General features: G+C 50.8%; 1 protein-coding gene across 2 annotated transcripts in view; it reads right to left on the reverse strand.

Moving 5' to 3' along the window:
• LOC119402413 (nischarin) overlaps positions 1-18947 on the reverse strand; it is a 101566-nt gene that overhangs the window by 67590 nt on the left and 15029 nt on the right. For both annotated transcript variants that reach the window (XM_049418633.1, XM_037669558.2), the window contains exons 4-5: positions 10095-10239; positions 3042-3205 (exon numbers count right to left, since the gene is read on the reverse strand). In XM_049418633.1, the coding sequence (XP_049274590.1) occupies positions 3042-3205; positions 10095-10239 (309 nt within the window). The remainder of the gene's footprint in view (positions 1-3041; positions 3206-10094; positions 10240-18947) is intronic.

An 18947-nucleotide genomic window follows, 5' to 3' on the forward strand; every position in this document is an offset into this window, starting at 1 on the left:
AAACTTCCTGCCGTCTGCCGTGATAGCCAGCATTACCTTGAGACCCTGCTTCTCGGTGCCCGTCGTTTTAACGAGCACGCTGCGTGCTCCTCTCTCGTTGACGCCTGCTCATCGGCATGTCGAAATCGATGGGAGTCTGGTCCGCGTTCCCGATTTGCGAGAGAAATTCTCAGTCCCGCCACAGGCATATCACAAACTTGTGAAGGTCCACTACCTTTTCTTCATAACAACAAGGCAGTCGCTGACAAAGTGATGTGCGCCTCCTCAAGCACACTCTGTTGCGCCACATGAAGTGTGACCCATTACTCGATTTGAAAGCGGTGGTCACGAAGGCCATGCTTCCTGGCTGTGGCTCACACGTGCGCACGGTCCCATCATTTTGTGCGAAACGACACAGCCTTCCTTTCGCAGGTCCCAGACATTTTCTAAGACCTCTTCTTCCACAGCAGGAAATTTTCCGGTCTTTGGTCCCCTAAAGGCATGCCACTCCCTATTCGTAGCGCGCAGCTTGTCGTGCTGCTTCCGCCGGTAATGCACACGGATTTGTAAATTCCGAAATGCCTATCGGCAGCACGACTCCCGTGCTCGAGAGCGTACTCCACAGCCTGTAGCTTGAAACCGGCCGTGTAGCTCACATTTCGGCCAATTGTCCACAGCAAAACGTAAAACAGACTAAAAACGAACTCGCAACGGAGTGGGAATGGCTGGCGGGAACAAAAAAAGTAGGGCTAGAACATGGAGGAAGGAAAAATAAGGAGAGGCCCTGACGTCACATTCGTGAAGCCTCCACATCGCAAACACCTGCATCGCCTCCTAGCGATGGAGCCTCGAAACATTTCGCGATTTCCGCCGTGTCGTTTGCAAGCGCATGCGCGATTCGAGCCTTTTTTTTTTTTTTCGCCGTGCAAGCGGCGCCGGCGCCGCGGCGCAATCGATTCACGCATGCTGCTCCTTGTGTGTGTTCTTTAGGAAAGCTACGCAATGCTCAGCTGTTGTTGTATGGTTGCGTATACCCGGTGCAAATCGCGTGCTCTGCGGAAAGTACCGGGTGTCACTTTTCATGTGTGCGTATACGTTCGCTTTATTGCTGATCACTAATGCATGGTATTCGCATGCGAAGCTCTCGGATGTGCGCTCTGTTGCTTCTTACTCATTGTGTCAACTCAGAACACACGTGAACTTTTGTTTTTGGCGTCTGATGCGGCGTACATAACATGCGCCGAAGGCATCGTACGTTTTTAGAGGCTGTGTCGTCCAACGAAAGGGCAATAAACTTATGTTGTTGTTATCGGACTACGTGATGTATGTATTGCGCGTTGTGCGCTCGCTGCATGCTTGTTGTTGTGTGTGTACTGGAATTACAAACTTTACGTGCACGATCGCGTATACAATACAGCGGTGTCCTCTTTTTCAACGTGAAGTTACATCAACTATAAGTTGGCCTTGCGCCGAATAGCTACTACGCTCACTCCATATACACGGACAAAGAACCGCTAATCCGGCAACAGATCGGGAAATCGGGCTACGAGAAAGGGAAGGCCTAACGCCCAGCAGAACGCGTGAGTCACTGCTAGGTGAGTTCGAATACGATGATGCAGGGGTTGAACGTTTTTGATCACGGCACGTACCGGCATTCTGTACTGTTGCACAAAAACGCTCCACGAAGAATTTCAGCACGCAGCGCTCGGGCCTGCCACGCACGAACAGCCTGGTAAACGTCTGCTTGCAACATTTTACTGCCTGCGAACCGCATAATACGCGCTAAGTTTACGCCGGGACTACAAATCTGCGCAGAAGCTAACCACCGCGAAGAGCACGCCACGGGGCGTCTGCTGTTTTGTTTGCCCCATACCGGTTTGTTTGCCCCATAAATCTGACATCACTTCCGCCACACTTTTCGCAATGCATTGGAATACGATAGGGCCTCTCCTTAGTATTCCTTCCTCCATGGGCTAGAATGGCTAGAACGCTAGAACACGCGTCCCTGTCTAGCGTCATTTTGATTGGCTGTCCCACCCGGCCTCGGAAACTAATAAAGTCTTGAGACATAAAGCCCCAAAAACCACGATATGATTATCAGAGACGCTGTAGAGGAGGGCTCCGGAAATTTGGACACGGGCCTCAAGCATTTTGCTGCCGTGGCTGGGATTCGATTACAAAACCTTCGGGTCAGCAGTCTTGCACCATAACCACTCGACCACCATGGCAGGTCACATGTTGGAGACAGCTGCAACCGCACAGCCCGAGATAAGTATCACAGGCATTCTCTACTTTGTGCTCTTACGATGGAAGTGATCTTTTCAGGCACAGTTCAACGGCAATGCCATTACTGTGTCGTTCAGTGCTAGATGCCATGGAGCAACACATCCACCATAGTTTCGGAGAAGATGATGCCACAGTGGTTCCACACTTATTTAATCCATGCCAGTATGGCAGCCACTGTTAGTAGAATTGGTTTGTAGGGAGCAATTTAAACTGGAAATTTTGAATTAAATGTGGCTGAGTACATTTTTGTTTCTGTAATTGCACAACCCTACATATGCCTCTAGCTGGTTGGTTGATGAGGTTTGACATCCCAAAGTGACTCAGGCTATGAGAGACTTCGTAGTGAAGGGCTCCGGATAATTTCAACCATCTGGGGTTCTTTGACATCCACAGACATTGCACAGTACACGGGCCTCTAGCATTTTGCCTCCATCAAAAATGCGACCGATTGAATTTACGCCTCTTCTCTGAGTTGCAATATTAAATTGAAAATAGTTGAATGACTGTATTGTGGCCCCTTCATTCTGATACCATTCGTGTTAAAAGATTGGGCATGCAAACACGGACACAAGAGAGAAGTCAAAACACTGCTCTCTTGTGTCCAAATTTGCATGCCCAGTCCTTTAACACGAACACGTACAAACTAGCTAAGCCCTCTGTTATTCCAATACTCGCAAGGTCCCCATCGTGTGCCCACATCTTCATGGAAATAGGAAGGACAACACCTGGCTACGTCAACACACGTAGCTGGCAGGTGCAGTAACATCGGGCCTCACCCGAAGTGTGCGGAGGTTCCGGAAGGGGGCCAGATCGAAGGATAGGCTGCTGGGTCGCACATTGCTGAAGCCGAGGCAGCCCGGTTCAGCCGACACCTCGAGGTGCTGCAACTGAGACACAAAGTCCAGCACGTGGGCCAAGTCTCGTCGCTTGTCCCCAGAGCCTGCACCAGGTTGGTCAGAGGAAAACGCACCATCACTGTGCTGCGAGGGTGAAAGCCCGAAGCAGAATTTAAAGAGCACCTGTGCACAGGAAAACAAGTAAACACCCAAAGCAATATTAGTCCTTGGAAATTTAGTCTCTGGCAGTAAGACATCGGCTCTTTTTGTATGTGTCTAAACATGTGACGTGCGATATGTTACATATAAAGGGGAACTGTTTGAAAGGTTCATTTCTTTGTTAGACACATCTTGATAAATCCAAGGAAAGCCTAAGGGACATTATTTATGTGCAGTTTTGAACTGTATTGTAGTGACTATGATATAAATGCAAATGCAATAATGTGGATGAAAAAAACACCTCTGCCATCAGTGGGGCCCAAACTTACGATCTTCGAATTATGCATACAATGCTCCACCAATTGAGCGACGAAAGCGGGCGTTCCCCTGTCCACTTTGTTGGGATTTCTGTGCGTGTAATCGCTAGCCAGCACTATTCATAGCCAAGGCAGCAAGTGTGGTACACTCTTATTAGAGAGGGCCTCACGCGGCGATAAGGGTGTTACACACTAGCAGCTTTGGATGAGAAAATCCTTCGGATTTGTTGCACGCTTTAAGCGCTTTCGCTCGTCCCGCTGAAGCTACACACAGAGGGACGAAGCTACGCCAGCGTGCAACTGCTGTCTCCCATTGCCGTTCCTCTGCGTGCAACTGTGGCTACTCTGTGATGTTAGCAGATTATGGAGCGTGGCGCCAGCAAGTGGCGGCACACCATGGCAAGAAACACACCTCATCCAAATGCTACACTTGATTTATGTCGGCTATTGGCCAATAGCAAGCTCTGTTTGTAAACACTCCTTGCGGTGCATGACTGCAAGATTTAGCTGAGCTGTTTAGCAGTACAGTAAAAGCTCGTTAATTCGACTCTCGTTAATTCGGAAAATCGGTTAATTCGGACACGTCATCTGGTCCCTGTAAATATATGCATCACTATGAGACTGGGCGCTCATTATTTCGGACAGATTTGACCGCAAATCGGATAATTCGGTGACTTTCGGGCCGCTGGCGAGGCTCGAAAACGAAAAAAGAACCATTCGGAACAAAAGTGAAGCTCAAACGCTGCATCGCCATGGACATCAATTATCGGCTTGGCTTGACTTGAGATTGGTTGAACGCCTTTTCTTCACGTGTGATAGCGTAGAGCACTGCACGGGCCGGATTTTACGGCCCGGGCCAGGCCCGGACCCGCTTTATGAAGCTCGAGCCCAGCCCGGGCCCGTGGTTCCGAGCCCGAGCCCGGCCCGGGCGTACTTGACCGTATCCAGCCCGAGCCCGGCCCGGGCCCGTCGTTCCAAGCCCGGGCCCGGCCCGGGCCCGGGCGTCCATTACTAAACTAATCCAGGGCGTGCTTGTTCATGACCAGGCCCGACCCGGGCCCGCTAGAGGATATTAGTTGTTGATGATGATTATTAATGATGCCGTGCGCTTTGCAGCGGGCGATCGCACGGAAAATCCGGTGTGTACATGCATCGAAATGTTGCTTTGCCCACGGTGGTAGCTCAGCGGTTAAGCTGTTTCGCTGTTAAGTCCTAGGACGCGGGTGCGATTCCCGCGGCCACGGCGGCTGCAATTTGGTGGGGGCGAAATGGAAGAACACCCGTGTATATACTTATCTTTAGGTGCGCGTTAGAGAACTCGAGGTGGTCGAAATTGATCCGGTGCCACTACGGCGTGCCTCGTAATCATGTCGTGGTTTTGGCACGTAATACTAAGGAATATAAATGAAATGTATCGTATGTGTCAACCTCGAATAAAAGACCGAAATCTTTATGCCTCCCATGGGAACAACCGTGATCTGGCCCATTGTTACTGCTGTTTATATACGTGTCACTTCAGCTTGGCACAGTATACCTTAGACCATGCAATGCATAACGTTCGCGTATGCTCGAAGGCCCGACTTACGCCTTTTAATGAGCGGGCCCGAGTCCGGCCCGGCCCGCAGCCTCAAGCCCGGGCCCGGCCCCGGCCCGCGGCATCAAGCCCGGGCCCGGCTCAGGCCCGCGGCATCAAGCCCGGGCCCGGCCCGGGCCCGCACTTTGAAGCCCGAGCCCAGCCCGGGCCCACTGGAAAACGCTTCGGACGGCCGGGCCCGGGCTTTCGGGCCGGCCCGGGCCCGTGCAGTGCTCTATGATAGCGTGTGTATGGTGGCTAGCGTGTGGGTATGGCGCGGTGTCATTTTTGTTGTTCCCGTTGGTGTGCTGCATCGTTGAACGCCGTTTTATCGAGGAACGATTCAGTACGGCTCCTTTAGCTTGATCGTTGTTGGTGCTTTTGTGCTGACTTCTCGTGTGAACGCACTCTCCGCCGATGGCAACGCCGGGGAAGCGGCCCAAGTACGAGGCCAAGGACTTCACCACTAAAGTAGAAATTTTGCGTGCCCTGAAAAATGGGCTCTCCCGACAAGAAGATGCTCCTGTGCCATGACGTCGGCAAACAATACGACGTGAGTCTCCTGAGCGCAGTTAGCATTCTTCGCGTATGTGTGGCAGAGCATGCCTGCGCACGCCATTGCCAACTGTTTCAGGCACAGTGGCTTTGTTGTACCCGACTCCAGCGATGCCGCAGTGGCCGAAGTGACGCCGAACGACGGTACCGACGACGGGCAGGATTTCGGAAGTGTTATGCTTGATGCAGTGACACTCGACGATTATATCGGCATTGATGGCGTTGCCACTGCCGGCTCTCTGACTGATGAGCAAATCGTCAAGGAAGTGATGCATGGCGACGAATCCGAGAACGAAGAGCCTGAAGAGGAGCAGCCACACTATGAGCCACGCAGGCCCCCTCGTACTGTGAAGGAAGCTGCGGAGGCCCTCGTCGTCCTTAAAGAATTTTGTTTTGTCACTGCAGACAGCATGCGAGCTGCTGAGCACCTTGAAGGGCTCAGAAAAATTGTGTCCGCGCAAATTTCTGCTCGAAAACAGAGACGCATCCGCGATTACCTTGTAAAGTAAAGGTACGTTGAAAAAACTCTTGCATTTATTGTGTTTATTTTGACCATTCGATAATTCGGACATTCGGTTAATTCGGACATTTTTTCCGGTCCCTAGAAATCCGAATTAACGAGCTTTTACTGTATCTGCTTTCCACATGATGTGTTTTTTCACCAAGCACGAGGGGTGGTTCATGGCCCCTTTATGTGAAAATGGACCTGGGCAGGCCTTGTAATGCACAGGGCAGACAACCAGTGGTCAGTTACAGTACAGCGAGCTAGAAAGAGGTAGTGGAATCAGCGAGCAGCCTTTGAAAGCAACACTGCATAGTGACGTTGCTGTCACTGCGCAGCGTTGCACCAATGCAGAAGGAGCAATGGATAGGCCACATGGCAAAGCATTTGCAGCGAGAAGGGGCATCATTGTTTCTTATAATGCTGGAGCTTGCTGATAGTTATTTGGTGAAAACGTCAGTAGAAGGCACTGAGCTGATCGAAAATGTACCCTTCATTAAAAAAAAAAAGTTGCAGAGGAGCCATAAGGACATTCTTACGAGATGTGAACATGAAAGTGCCTCCTTTTAGCAAGGTTGTGGTTACGAAGAGGTGCTGCAAAGTGGTGTTGCCGAGCTTTGCTATAGAGAATGAGGAAGTGAGGGAGTTCCTATTGGGTTAAAGAATGTTTGGCTCGTTGAGTCTCTGCGTGCGATGTGCCTGGATCATGGCGAGAATTCGAGCCACACTCAGATAATTTCCTTCATGATCTTCTTTGTGCACGTATTGCAGCTTTCAAACTGCTACACTGACAAGTCCATTGATCATGTCAATGTTTCACACAATCGTGTGCAGACCCAATGCTTAACATTAGTTTGTCGGGTCTGCTCTTCCCAACCCTTCTCTAATTTGGCAACTTAACGTGTTTTCAATTCATGCTACTCCCCCCTGAGTAGACCTGTGCGCCGATCCCAAGATCGCCAGCGACGGCAAACCATACCACGACCCCTTCCTTCTGTCGTCACCTTGACTCGCCAGGGTTGTTGTAAGGAGGAAGAAGAACAATATGCCGCAGTGAGACACCACCTGATCTAGAAGAGCCAAGCGCGAGCTGTTGGCACCAGCACTGTGAATCTTGTGTCGGTTGTCGCTGCCCGCTTTCAGCGTCCATAGGCATCCTGCTCATGTGCTACTTGCGTCAATAAACCCCGTTTCACCGGCATATTCCCAGCCCAAGAAGAAAGTGGACGAAATGTGTGGAAACAGGAACTTGCATATGAATGCGTCGCCGATGTCTGAGAACAATGCAGGGAGTGCGTACCGACCTTCGCAGGTGCGTTAGTCGGGCGGCCGCATTGAACCGAATTTGACGGCTAACACGATCAGAGTTCGTTCACGGCCTCCGAGATGTGCGGCCAAAAGCGGATCTGTGGGGGCTGTGTTCGTTGTGTTGAAGCGCATTCCATCTCTCTCATTTGTGTCGAGAGTTGTGAAAGCTTCATGACGTCAAAATGATGTAGCCAAAGAAAAACCAGAAACAGAGGGTGCGCTACTCGCCGAGCTCCTGCCAATCAGCGGCGGCTAAAAAGGACAATTCATTACATGGACACATCGAGAAGAACTCCCCCGGTGAAGTGAAGTATTTTATGTCAAGATTCCCCGTTCAGGTTAAAAGAAAAAACTAATGCCGCCACACAATAATTGCGGGGTAGTGGCGGCGAGTTCACTCTCTGGACTTAGGCGGCGGCGGTGCACAGGTCTACGAAAGTCCTCGTAATGGAAGTGCTTCGTCGGCGAGTCTTCTGCTGATCTCGACGCTAGGCCTACAACATCGACGTCGAACTGGTTGCAGCTGTGCATGTTGCCTCGAAACTGCCTCCACAGAAATTGAAGGTTAACTGATGCAGCAGACAATAGTGCATTCACTTCAAGTCAGGACCCCTGATGCAAGAAACCCCTCTCCTAATATGCGGCTGCAAGTTGCTGTGTTGGCACCAGCGTCAATCAGTAACGGTGGGCATTTTTGCTTACCTAGCCAAGTATGCTTTCCCATTAATAACCGTCTTCATAACTGTATTTTTATCCAAAGCAGCTTACCTCATCCAACTGAAATGTTGAGTGTCACCCCCTACATGGTGCAGCGTTATAAGTTAGTTTCAGCCTCTAGAAATGGGCTTTCAGGCACTGTGCACAGATTCCAGCACAGTGATTACCATTTGTGCTTTATACAGTGCAGTGAGCAAGAGTAACGTGCAACACATATTGCAGGAAAATGACAATAATGTGAAACTTTCAAGAACGAAATGAGTCTTGCTAGCACACTTGCAAACGTTTACACAAACACTGCTTGAAAAAAGAACTTTAAAACAAGCGGTTATGTAAACACAAGCACTGGCTTATCTTGGCATCAAGTTTCCTTTTTTTTTCTGGCATCGTGTGATTGATTAGTGCCTCTAACAGAAAAAAAATAAATTAACCTAATCCACAGGTAGAGCAGTACCCTCACGAGTCCACTGGAGCCTATCCCCCGACCAAAGTGGGAGCTCACAATGCTCTTGCAGCACACTATTATTGCTGCAGCCATTATGTGGACACTCCCAGTGTCGTACAAAGTGTCAACTGATAACATCGCCCTGCACATCATCTGCTCCATGTGTATGCCTGTGATGGTGGCTCAAGAAGAGAAAAACTGCACAGGCAGTCTTCACATCACACGAAACGATGGGTGCAGAAGTGGGTTGCTGTAAGGCTCTGGCAGAAACTGCGTACTTTTACAGGCCACGAGCCTGCGGTCAGCGTGCCTATCTTGACAGGGATGAGCAAATGGCTCGCACCACCATGAGTGCTGTATTCTATGTTTGCATTGAAGTGCATTAGGGGTGTGCGAATATTCCAACTTTCAAATATTTTTCGAATAGTGTTTGCTATTCTATTCAATTCGCACTGGAACTTTACTATTCAAAATATTCCAACTTCCGGAAAATGAACATAAGGGCTCTACCTGCTGAAAGTCAAATCACAGCGCTTCCGAATGACGCACGTAAACCCAATTCTCCTCGCGAACTTCGACCTATCAAATGGTTAACGGCCGTCACCGCACCACGACACTACAATGTAGCTCTATCACTGCGCACAGACTAGAAAAGAGTGCAGCGTAAAAGTGCCAAGTGCAGTATCTGCTTATACCGTGCTTATTCGAATGTAACAAGTGCCAAATCTTTTAGAGTTCTAAATAAGAACACACCTGCAGGTAACGTTACAAGATCTTTTAGCATGCCCCTATGTTGACTATCAGAAGGAAATAAAGGCAAGCATGATGCACCCTCACAGAAAGTGAGGAGGTGGTTGACTTCAGTTGCCCATAGTTGCCAGACTCCCAAATTTTTTCTGTCTATGGCCAGTATATAGGTATTCATTGCAATGTTTTGAAAAAATATTTGACCTATATTCCAATTTTTACGGTGTTTAATTAAACGAACAGACAATGAAGCAAAGGGAGGCATAGGGGATAGGATTTGTGGTTTAATTTTAGCTGTAGTAATTATGACACAAGTGGAAAGAAACTAAAGTGGATGAAAAATCAACTAGCTGCCAGTAGGGACCGAACCTATGACTGTTGGGTAACGCGTCCGATGCTCTACCAATGGAGGTACAGCGGCAGTTGTTTTCCCACGCACTTTATCTGGCATTTTTGTGTGCGTAATACTGAGAGTGCTAGCTTATAGTCATGACGCGAGTGTACAACACTCATTTTGCCAGCAACAAAGAAACAAGCCATTGATCCATTCCCTATTTAGTTGCTGCAATATGCGATGCCTCCCAATGTCCTTCTTTCACAAGCGATGCAGAGCTTTTCAATTGAGCAGTGGTGCCAGTCACATGCAGTGTAACGAAAGGGCATCACTCACTGCAAGTGGGCTCGGCCAACTTGAGCCTTTCAGTGAGGCAGTGCAGTTGCAACGGGGTGGTGCAGAAGCGGGAGTCACCGGCCAGGACCTGCTCACCCGTCTCAAACAGCCGCTCGGCCAAGTCGGCCACCACGGTGCGCACCTCCTGCACCACACACACGCAGTCAACACAAAGAAATAAAAATTCTAGCGTAAATGTTGCAGACAGGCTGCTCCTAATAGGTGACAAGGAACAGCGGTGTTCTTGTCCTGTCCTCTTGCCTTCAAGGCATGCATTACACAGAGTACTGATACTGCATACTTTTCGCTGGTATTCACAGTGATGCTACCGAGAACTTCTAATTTGGAGCAATTTTTGGAGCAGCAAAATTTCCGTTTTGGAGCACTTTGGAGCAGCAAAAATTTTCCTCTTGGAGCACATTGGAGCTGATAATTTTGCATCTGGGAACCTGGAGCAGCAAATTTTACATCCTGGAGTACATTACAGAAGCATATTGCATTAACATTCAAGCACCTGAATATTACTATGGGGCTCTTATGAAGGCTAGAAATATTTCGATTCATTGCAAGTCTCATGGAAAAAATCATCTCAGGAGAACTCCATACTTTACTCGTTAATGAAAAAATAAGGTCTCATGCAGTTGAGTGTTCTGGATTAACATTTTCGGTGATTATTTTCGACACTAGCAAATAAACAATAATGGATCAATAAAATTGCACTTTATGAAATAACACTCTAAATACATCTATGGGGTTATCAGCAGACGTGGTAGACAAGCGCCATGATGTACAGCAGTGCCTCAATGACAAAGAGCCACACTGCCCCTAATGCATTCCCCTAAGAAAACTCCAAGGCGAAAGCCAGGTTCTTTTTCTTCTCGATTGACAGGTTTATCCTCCCCCTCCCTCTCTGCATGCTTTCTGCACCTCACCTGTTTTTGCACTAGCTCCATGCTCGGCGCACAGATCACGGAAGCAGTGTAAAGCGACGATGTCATGTGATGACGTCATCACATGACATAACGATATATGACACCTTGATGACATCACAAGTTTTGACGATCTATGACGTGATGATGACGCCATCACATGATGATTATTTTTTGCATCAATCGATTGACGCCGCCGACGGTCAATTTTGGTGTTAGATAAATCATCTAAGGCTTTCGCATTAATATCGCGTACTGAACATTAACAGCCTGGCCGTTAACAACCTGGCCTTACATACCAAACTGTCCTCCACCATGTCACCTATGTGCCATGCACGAAATAGCTTCGCTTATCCACTTCACAGAGTGAAACGGCTCTTTATTTTTTTTTAAATTTTTATTGTGATAGCAATTATATGGACACTTTCGACGGATTTTTGCCATCGCAGTTGACATAATTTTCCGTATGAAGTCCAAATTGATATCACTATGCGCATTCTAGCCGCGGGTAAAAGCTCGCGAGATCTGGCGACGAACGCGGCTGAAGGAGATTAAACTAGCCGGCCGTCTGTCTCCGTCGCACGGAGAGCGCATAGGATAACGCCTTCCCGCGTGCGGACCTGCCGTCGATTGCTCATCAAACAGAGAGGAAACGCCCCGCCCATATCTTTCGTAAGGAGCATGAAGGGACACCAGGGGAGCGGAAGGGGGGAGTGGGGGGAAGGGAACCACATCGTTCGAAGGGCGCAGTCGCTTGCGCTAGCTATCTCGAGGCATCAGGAGACGGCTCGTAAACTTGCTGTGCTCTCAATGCTTACTTTGCGTTTAGAGAACTCAGAGCACGAAAACGCTTCGGTTCCTAGAGCGGCCATATTCCCTTAAACCAGCGTTTTGTTGAGTTACGCGAGATCGGATCCAAAAGAGTTAGCTGCTAGCCTTACCTTGTTTAGCAATGCAATTTGTAGGTATCGCATTCATTGCTTCGCCCTTAAGCGAAACTGAGCTTTTTTAACCGTCAGTTATTGACCCTCGAAAGTGCGGGGCAGACGTGTAACATGGCGTAGCCGCTTCACTGTGGGCCGTCAGCGACGGGCCCGCTACTGACAGCTGCGCATTTGCGGCTGCTCAGACCAGGAGATATGCTTTTATTAATCAGATGACATTTTTAAAAAAGGAACCAAAAAATTCGAATTAGAACTCTAGCACGTGAGCTCGAAAGGGCAGGGCCTTTTACGGGGTACTTACCGCAGAGTGATTACAAACTCGAATGTGCCGGTGGAAGGAATTACGAAGAAGCTCTTCTGGATGAAGATCCATGGATAAAGTATACCTGAGGAAAAGTGTCAACTCGTTCCCACCGTTTACGCGCTCTTATATAAACACGAAGCAAGGAAAATTCGATATTGTTCTATATATCTATTGCTAGCGATCCCAGATTTCATTCCGCGATGTCCAGAAACAGAATTGACAGACATTTTAGCGGCACGTATGTAGTTATTACTGAACATTGCTTTCCTTACGTGCCGTGCGACGCATGAAACGAGCTATCAGCAGCGTTTCTGGAACAGACGACGTCCGCCGATGAATCGCCGTCACACATTCTCGCTACCGATAGGCCTAGACGTCACGAGCCTCTGTGGAGAGCGCGTTTTGCTGTCGAGCAGACTTCGGCACCGTGCATGGCATCGTAGCTTACTCGGGGCGCACGCGCGAGTTCTATTTATTCAGCGGAATAATTCTTGGTCCATGGTTGCGACGTTGGCAGCCTCAAGATCAAGCTGCACATGTTCTGACGTGCCGCCCCAAACCCGAGACTTCGGCGCAGTTTGGCGCAATTTTCGTCGATATTAGCAGGATGGCGCAGAAAATACAATTCGGCGCACTTTGGCGCAGTTGGCGCAGGAGTGGAATCACTGTATTCATCCTCACAGAGGCTCGTTCACACCTGCAAGGCGACCAATGTTCCCACCTGCATGCGACTTGTACCCATTGCCTCACAGAATTCATGTCTTCTCGCACATAGAGTTTCCTACAATACTTACTAGAGGGAACTCTGGCGCTAGTGTCTATGGGAGCTGCAACGCATGACGCTTCAGCCAGCATGAGAATGATGTGTAGTACACAAATTTGTCTAAACTTCGTACTTTCGGCTCCGTTTGGCTCCGCGTCGCCTGCGTCCGCTTTGTCGCAAAACAAAGTTCAGCAAAAGTCAGCAGTTTCACTTCGCCACTTTAACTTCTTTAGGCTAAGCGATTCAAATCTGGTCACAAAGTTCACAACGATCCATTCTTTTATCCGAAAGAAAACCAAAACATAGCAATAAACAAAGCCACAAGTACGTTTGAAGCCACAAGCACGAAGACTAGGCAAATTTGTGTACTACCCATCATTCCCATGGTAGCTGAACGATCGCAGCGGAGTCTCCTCTAGTTAATTTTAGGAAACTCTTATGTTCTCGCATTGCTATTGCCCCGCAAAATAAGCTGACGTCCTGTTCCTGCATGTCTGATTGGTTCAGAGGCTTGTGACCATAGGTCGTCAAAAAATGTGAAGCTCACTCAGACTCACTCATGAAATATGTTTTGCCCTTCGAGCTCACTCGGACTCAGACTCAGCAAAATATTCCCACACTGGACTCACTCGAACTAAGACTCACTAAAATTTTTCTCAGCCAGACTCACTTGGACTCAAACTCACCATAATATTATTCACGCGAACTCACTCAGACTCGGACGACTCATGAGTCCGTTAGCACATAATTCGCTTTTTCAACCATGGTGTCAATGCCAATATCTGGCATAAACGGTGCTATACTTGGCGCCTTTTAATCTCGCACCTTCAAATCAGTGCTTGCACTCCAGTAAGGACATTTTTATTGAAAGAGATTACTCACACGACATATTTTTATCTAGAACTACCTGTGAAAGAGCTTGCGGGGGAGTCACCTGCCCCCCCTCCCCCCTCTGTAGCTCAGGCCTCTGATCAATAAATATTGAGCTGGCGTATGAACACTAGTGCTTTGAAGTATGTGTGAGTCGACGTGAGTACAAACTTGAGCCGATATAAGGCTGATATTAATGCTGAAGTTGTTTAGATAGAACCATAGGTCGGCAAAAAAGTGCGGAGCTCACTCAGACTCGCCTAAGAAATATATTTTGCGCTTACGGCTCACTCAAACTCAGACTCACTGAAATTTCCCTCAACCGGACTCATTCGGACTCAGACTCACTGAAGTTTTTCACAACCGGACTCACTCGACTCAAACTCACCAAAATATTACTCACCTGGACTCACTCAGACTCAGACTCACGGTTCGATCTGAGTCTGAGTGAGTCGACTCATGAGTGATTTTGCCGACCTATGCTTGTGACTGCAGACGCACAACTTGTCAAGACGTTTATTCACGGGGACTCAGCGACGGCGCACGGCAGCGACAGTCAAAGCGGGGCCGACTCTCTGCACGAGCAGCGTGCTCTCAGAGAAGAGAACGACCCACTGCAAGGCACTCGAGAGGACGACCCATTACTCAGTAGGAACGCTTCGCTACAATTACCCCGGCTACGAAAAGGGAGCCGCCTGGCGACCTAGCAACTTGTCACTATGAGCGGGTCATGGTAGGGCTTCAAGCGCGCCACGTTGACAATGTCGCGCCCTCGACGGCGCATGTCCGAGGATGGGTCGATGGGTTCGATGAGGTAGTTCACCGGGGATGTGCGTTCGACGACACGGTAGGGGCCTTCGTATTTGGGCAGTAGTTTGGAAGAGAGGCCAGGTGCAGTGGTAGGGACCGAGAGCCATACGAGCGCTCCAGGAAGGAACGTGGACGCAGAACTGGTGGTGTCACCGCGAATGCTTTTCTGTCGCTCTTGGCTATGCGTAGTAAAGGTCTTGGAGAGCTCGCGACACTCCTCAGCAAGTCTGGCTGTGGCAGAAATAGGCGCACATTCAGATCGATCCGGCTTGTAGGGAAGGATTGTGTCAATGGTGTGCGACGGGTGCCTGCCATACAATAAGAAAAATGGTGAGAAACCAGTAGTGCTCTGAGGAGCGGTATTGTAGGCGTACGTGACGAAGGGCAGAATGACATCCCAATTCGTGTGGTCGGCGGCGACGTACATCGAGAGCATGTCACCTAGCGTGCGGTTGAAGCGTTCGGTGAGGCCATTCGTCTGCGGGTGGTAAGCAGTAGTTTTGCGGTGAACAACGTTGCACTCTTTGAGAATAGCCTCGACGACTTCCGACAAGAAGACACGGCCTCGATCGCTGAGCAGCTCCTGGGGTGGACTGTGACGCAGCATGAATCGGTGGAGCAGGAAGGAGGCCACATCGCGCTCTGTAGCCGCAGGGAGGGCGGCAGTTTCAGCGTATCACGTGAGGTGGTCTACAGCGACGACGGCCCAGCGGTTACCAGCGGACGTCAGGGGAAGTGGCCCATATAAATCGATGCCAACGCGCCCAAACGGTCGGTCAGGGCAAGGTAGAGGTTGCAGACCTGCTGGCGACAGGTGCGTTGAAGTTTTGCGGCGCTGACAATCGATGCAGGAGCGAACGAACTTCTCCACGTAGCGGTACATCCCTCGCCAAAAGTAACGTTGGCGAATGCGGTGGTAGGTTTTCGATACCCCAGGGTGTGCACACTGCGGATCAGAGTGGAACGACTCGCATATGTCATAACGCAGACTGCGGGGTATTACTAGTAGCCACTGGCGGCCGTCGCCGTTGTAATTGCGTCGGTGGAGCAGGTCGTCGCGAACGGCGAAATGGTGGGCTTGACGACGCAACAAGCGAGTGGATGGTGTGGCCGATGGATCAGTCAGCAAGTTTATCAGTGAGGCAATCCATTGATCCTTGCGCTGCTCGGTAGCGATGGTGTGGATATCGATGGAAGAAACGACAAAGGGAGACGCTGAGTTGTGGGCATTGTCGTCAGGCAAGGGAGAGCGCGACAGGGCGTCGGCGTCAGCATGCTGACGTCCGTTGCGGTACAGCACGCGGATGTCGTAGTCTTGCAGGCGAAGTGCCCAACGGGCAAGACGGCCTGAGGGATCCTTCAATGACGACAACCAGCACAGTGCATGATGGTCGGTGACGACATCAAATGGGCGACCATACAAATAAGGTCGGAACTTTGTAAGGGCCCAAATGATTGCCAGGCATTCTTTCTCCGTGACGGTGTAGTTGGTCTCGGCTTTAGTAAGCGTACGACTTGCATATGCGACAACATATTCCGGGAACCCAGGTTTGCGCTGCGCAAGGACAGCACCGAGGCCAACACCGCTGGCGTCCGTGTGTACCTCTGTAGGGGCCGTAGGGTCGTAGTGGCGTAGAACGGGAGGAGACGTCAACAAACGACGGAGCTTTGTGAAAGCGTCGTCGCATTCTGACGACCACGAATTGAGGGGCCCGTTACTTCCAAGCAGCTTCGTCAGCGGTGATATGATAGTCTCGAAGTTTCGGATGAAGCGCCGAAAGTAGGAGCATAGTCCTACGAAACTGCGCAGTTCTTTGACGGACGTAGGTTTGGGGAACTCTGTCACGGCCCGAAGCTTGGCTGGATCTGGGAGGATGCCGTCCTTGGACACCACGTATCCTAGTATCGTCAGCTGCCGTGCTGCAAATCGGCACTTCTTGAGATTCAGTTGTAGCCCGGCGTCGCTCAAGCGCGTCAAAACCTGCCGCAGGCGTTGAAGGTGTGTTGAGAAGTCTGGGGCGAAAACGACGACGTCGTCGAGGTAGCATAGGCACGTGTGCCATTTCAAGTTGCGCAGAACGGTATCCATCATGCGCTCAAAGGTCGCGGGCGCATTGCACAGTCCAAACGGCATGACGTTGAATTCGTACAAGCCGTCGGGTGTGACAAACGCTGTCTTCGGTCGAGCGTCATCAGCCATGGGGACTTGCCAGTACCCTGAGCGCAAATTGAGCGATGAAAAGAACTCTGCTCCTTGCAGGCTGTCAATGGCATCGTCTATTCGAGGTAGGGGATAGACGTCCTTACGGGTGATCTTATTGAGTCGTCGGTAGTCCACACAGAACCGCACAGAGCCGTCTTTCTTCGCAACGAGAACGACAGGAGACGCCCACGGGCTGTTTGAGGGTCGAATAACATCGCGGCGAAGCATGTCTTCGACTTGCTCGGTAATTACACGACGCTCTGTTGGCGACACGCGGTACGGACGTTGCCGCAGTGGTGGTTGGGCGCCAGTGTCGATGCGATGCGTGACAGCAGACGTGCGGCCGAGAGAAGTTTGCGCTACATCGAACGAAGAACGAAATTCTTCCAACAGGCACAGAAGCTGGGAACGCTCGACCGACGTAAGGTGTTCAGCAATCGAGGAACCAAATAAATCAGCGGGTGACGAATCAGATGTGGAAACAGCACTGAGCGAATGGGAGTTGGCGCAGTGCGTGTCACCCGGTGCGTCCATAACTTGTGCGTCTTCGAGGGCTTCAGCTCTGCCGAGACATTCCCCTCGCACCAACCTAACAATGTACGGGGATGGGTTCGTAACAAAAATGTCGGTGTCGCCCTGAATGACTTTCACGGTCGCAAATGGCACCAACAAGCCTTTTCTAGTGAAGACGCGGTCAGATGGAGAGAGGAGTGCAACGGCGTCGGCGAGACCGGTGCAGCAGACTGACACAGCCGTTGACGAGTTTGCAGGAAGTGTGGTGTCGTCTTTGACGAGTACCTTGGTCGCAGCCGGTGGACTGTCCGCCGGCGTCAAATCTGAGAACGGTGAGAGCTCTATTTCGGCTGGTGCGCAACGAATTACGGCGGCGTGACGGGCGAGAAAATCCCATCCCAGGATGACGTCGTGAGAGCATGAGGAAATTATGATGAATTCGACGGCGTATAGAGCGTCCTGAATCATGACACGGGCTGTGCACACCGCTGTTGGGTGAATACTGTGAGCGCTGGCTGTACGGAGGGAGAGCCCGGAAAGCGGCGTCGTCACTTTTCGTAGTAGTCGGCTAAATTTAGCGTCCATAACGGAAACGGCAGCTCCAGTGTCTACAAGGGCCGATGTGCGCACACCATCTACAAACACGTCTACTACGTTTGATGGGCTTTGCTGAGGGCTTTGGCTGTTCGATAGCGTGCAGCCCTTGCCTCTTGGACTGCGACGACTAGCTTTCCTGGTCTCGTGCGACCGGACGAGGCCGCATCGGTGACAGTGAGCGGCGTCGTGGGGACGGTGACCGACGGGTAGATGGACCTGGGCGTGACGTCGGTGACATAGGCGGCAGCGGGTCATAATACGGGCAGCTGGACGGGTTGGTGACGGCTGATCCGACTCGAGGCGGCTGCACGCGGTTGCAATAGCGGGCTACGTGACCGGCGCAACCGCACGCAAAGCAGATCGTGCGGTTGTCGGAAGTGCGCCATCGGTTTGCCGGGCTAGGTCCCATCCACGTGGCAGGACGCGCGGGACGGGGCGGCTGCTGATATGACGACTGCATGGTTGGCTGCAGTCGGGGCGTATGGACGATGTCGGCGTACGCAGCCGGCGCACTCGCTTCGAAGGCCTGAGGCCTGGTGACGGCTCCAGCGTATGTTAGTGGGGGCACCACAGGGAGCGCTGGGGGCGGCCTGGCTGCACCTTGTGCGTAACTGAGCGGCGCAGACGCCGGATGGGGCTGGTGGTATTCCGGCATAACCTCCGCGATTTCCTGCTCGATAGCCCGGCGTAGGGGAGGCAGCAGTGTGGTCGACGACTGTACAACATCCTGCGGGTGAGAAAAGGCCAGTAAGGAGAACTGGCGGGCAATTTCCTCCCGCACGAATGACTTGATTTCGGCGAGTAAGACTGAGTTGTCCGACACGGCCAACAAGCCAGCGAGATCGGCGTCGCGTGATGGAGGTCGACGCGTCATCAGCCGCTGCCGGCGTAGCTCCTCGTAGCTTTGGCACAGCGTGATG

The sequence above is a fragment of the Rhipicephalus sanguineus genome, chromosome 8, assembly GCF_013339695.2.
Source record: "Rhipicephalus sanguineus isolate Rsan-2018 chromosome 8, BIME_Rsan_1.4, whole genome shotgun sequence".
NCBI lineage: Eukaryota > Metazoa > Arthropoda > Arachnida > Ixodida > Ixodidae > Rhipicephalus > Rhipicephalus sanguineus.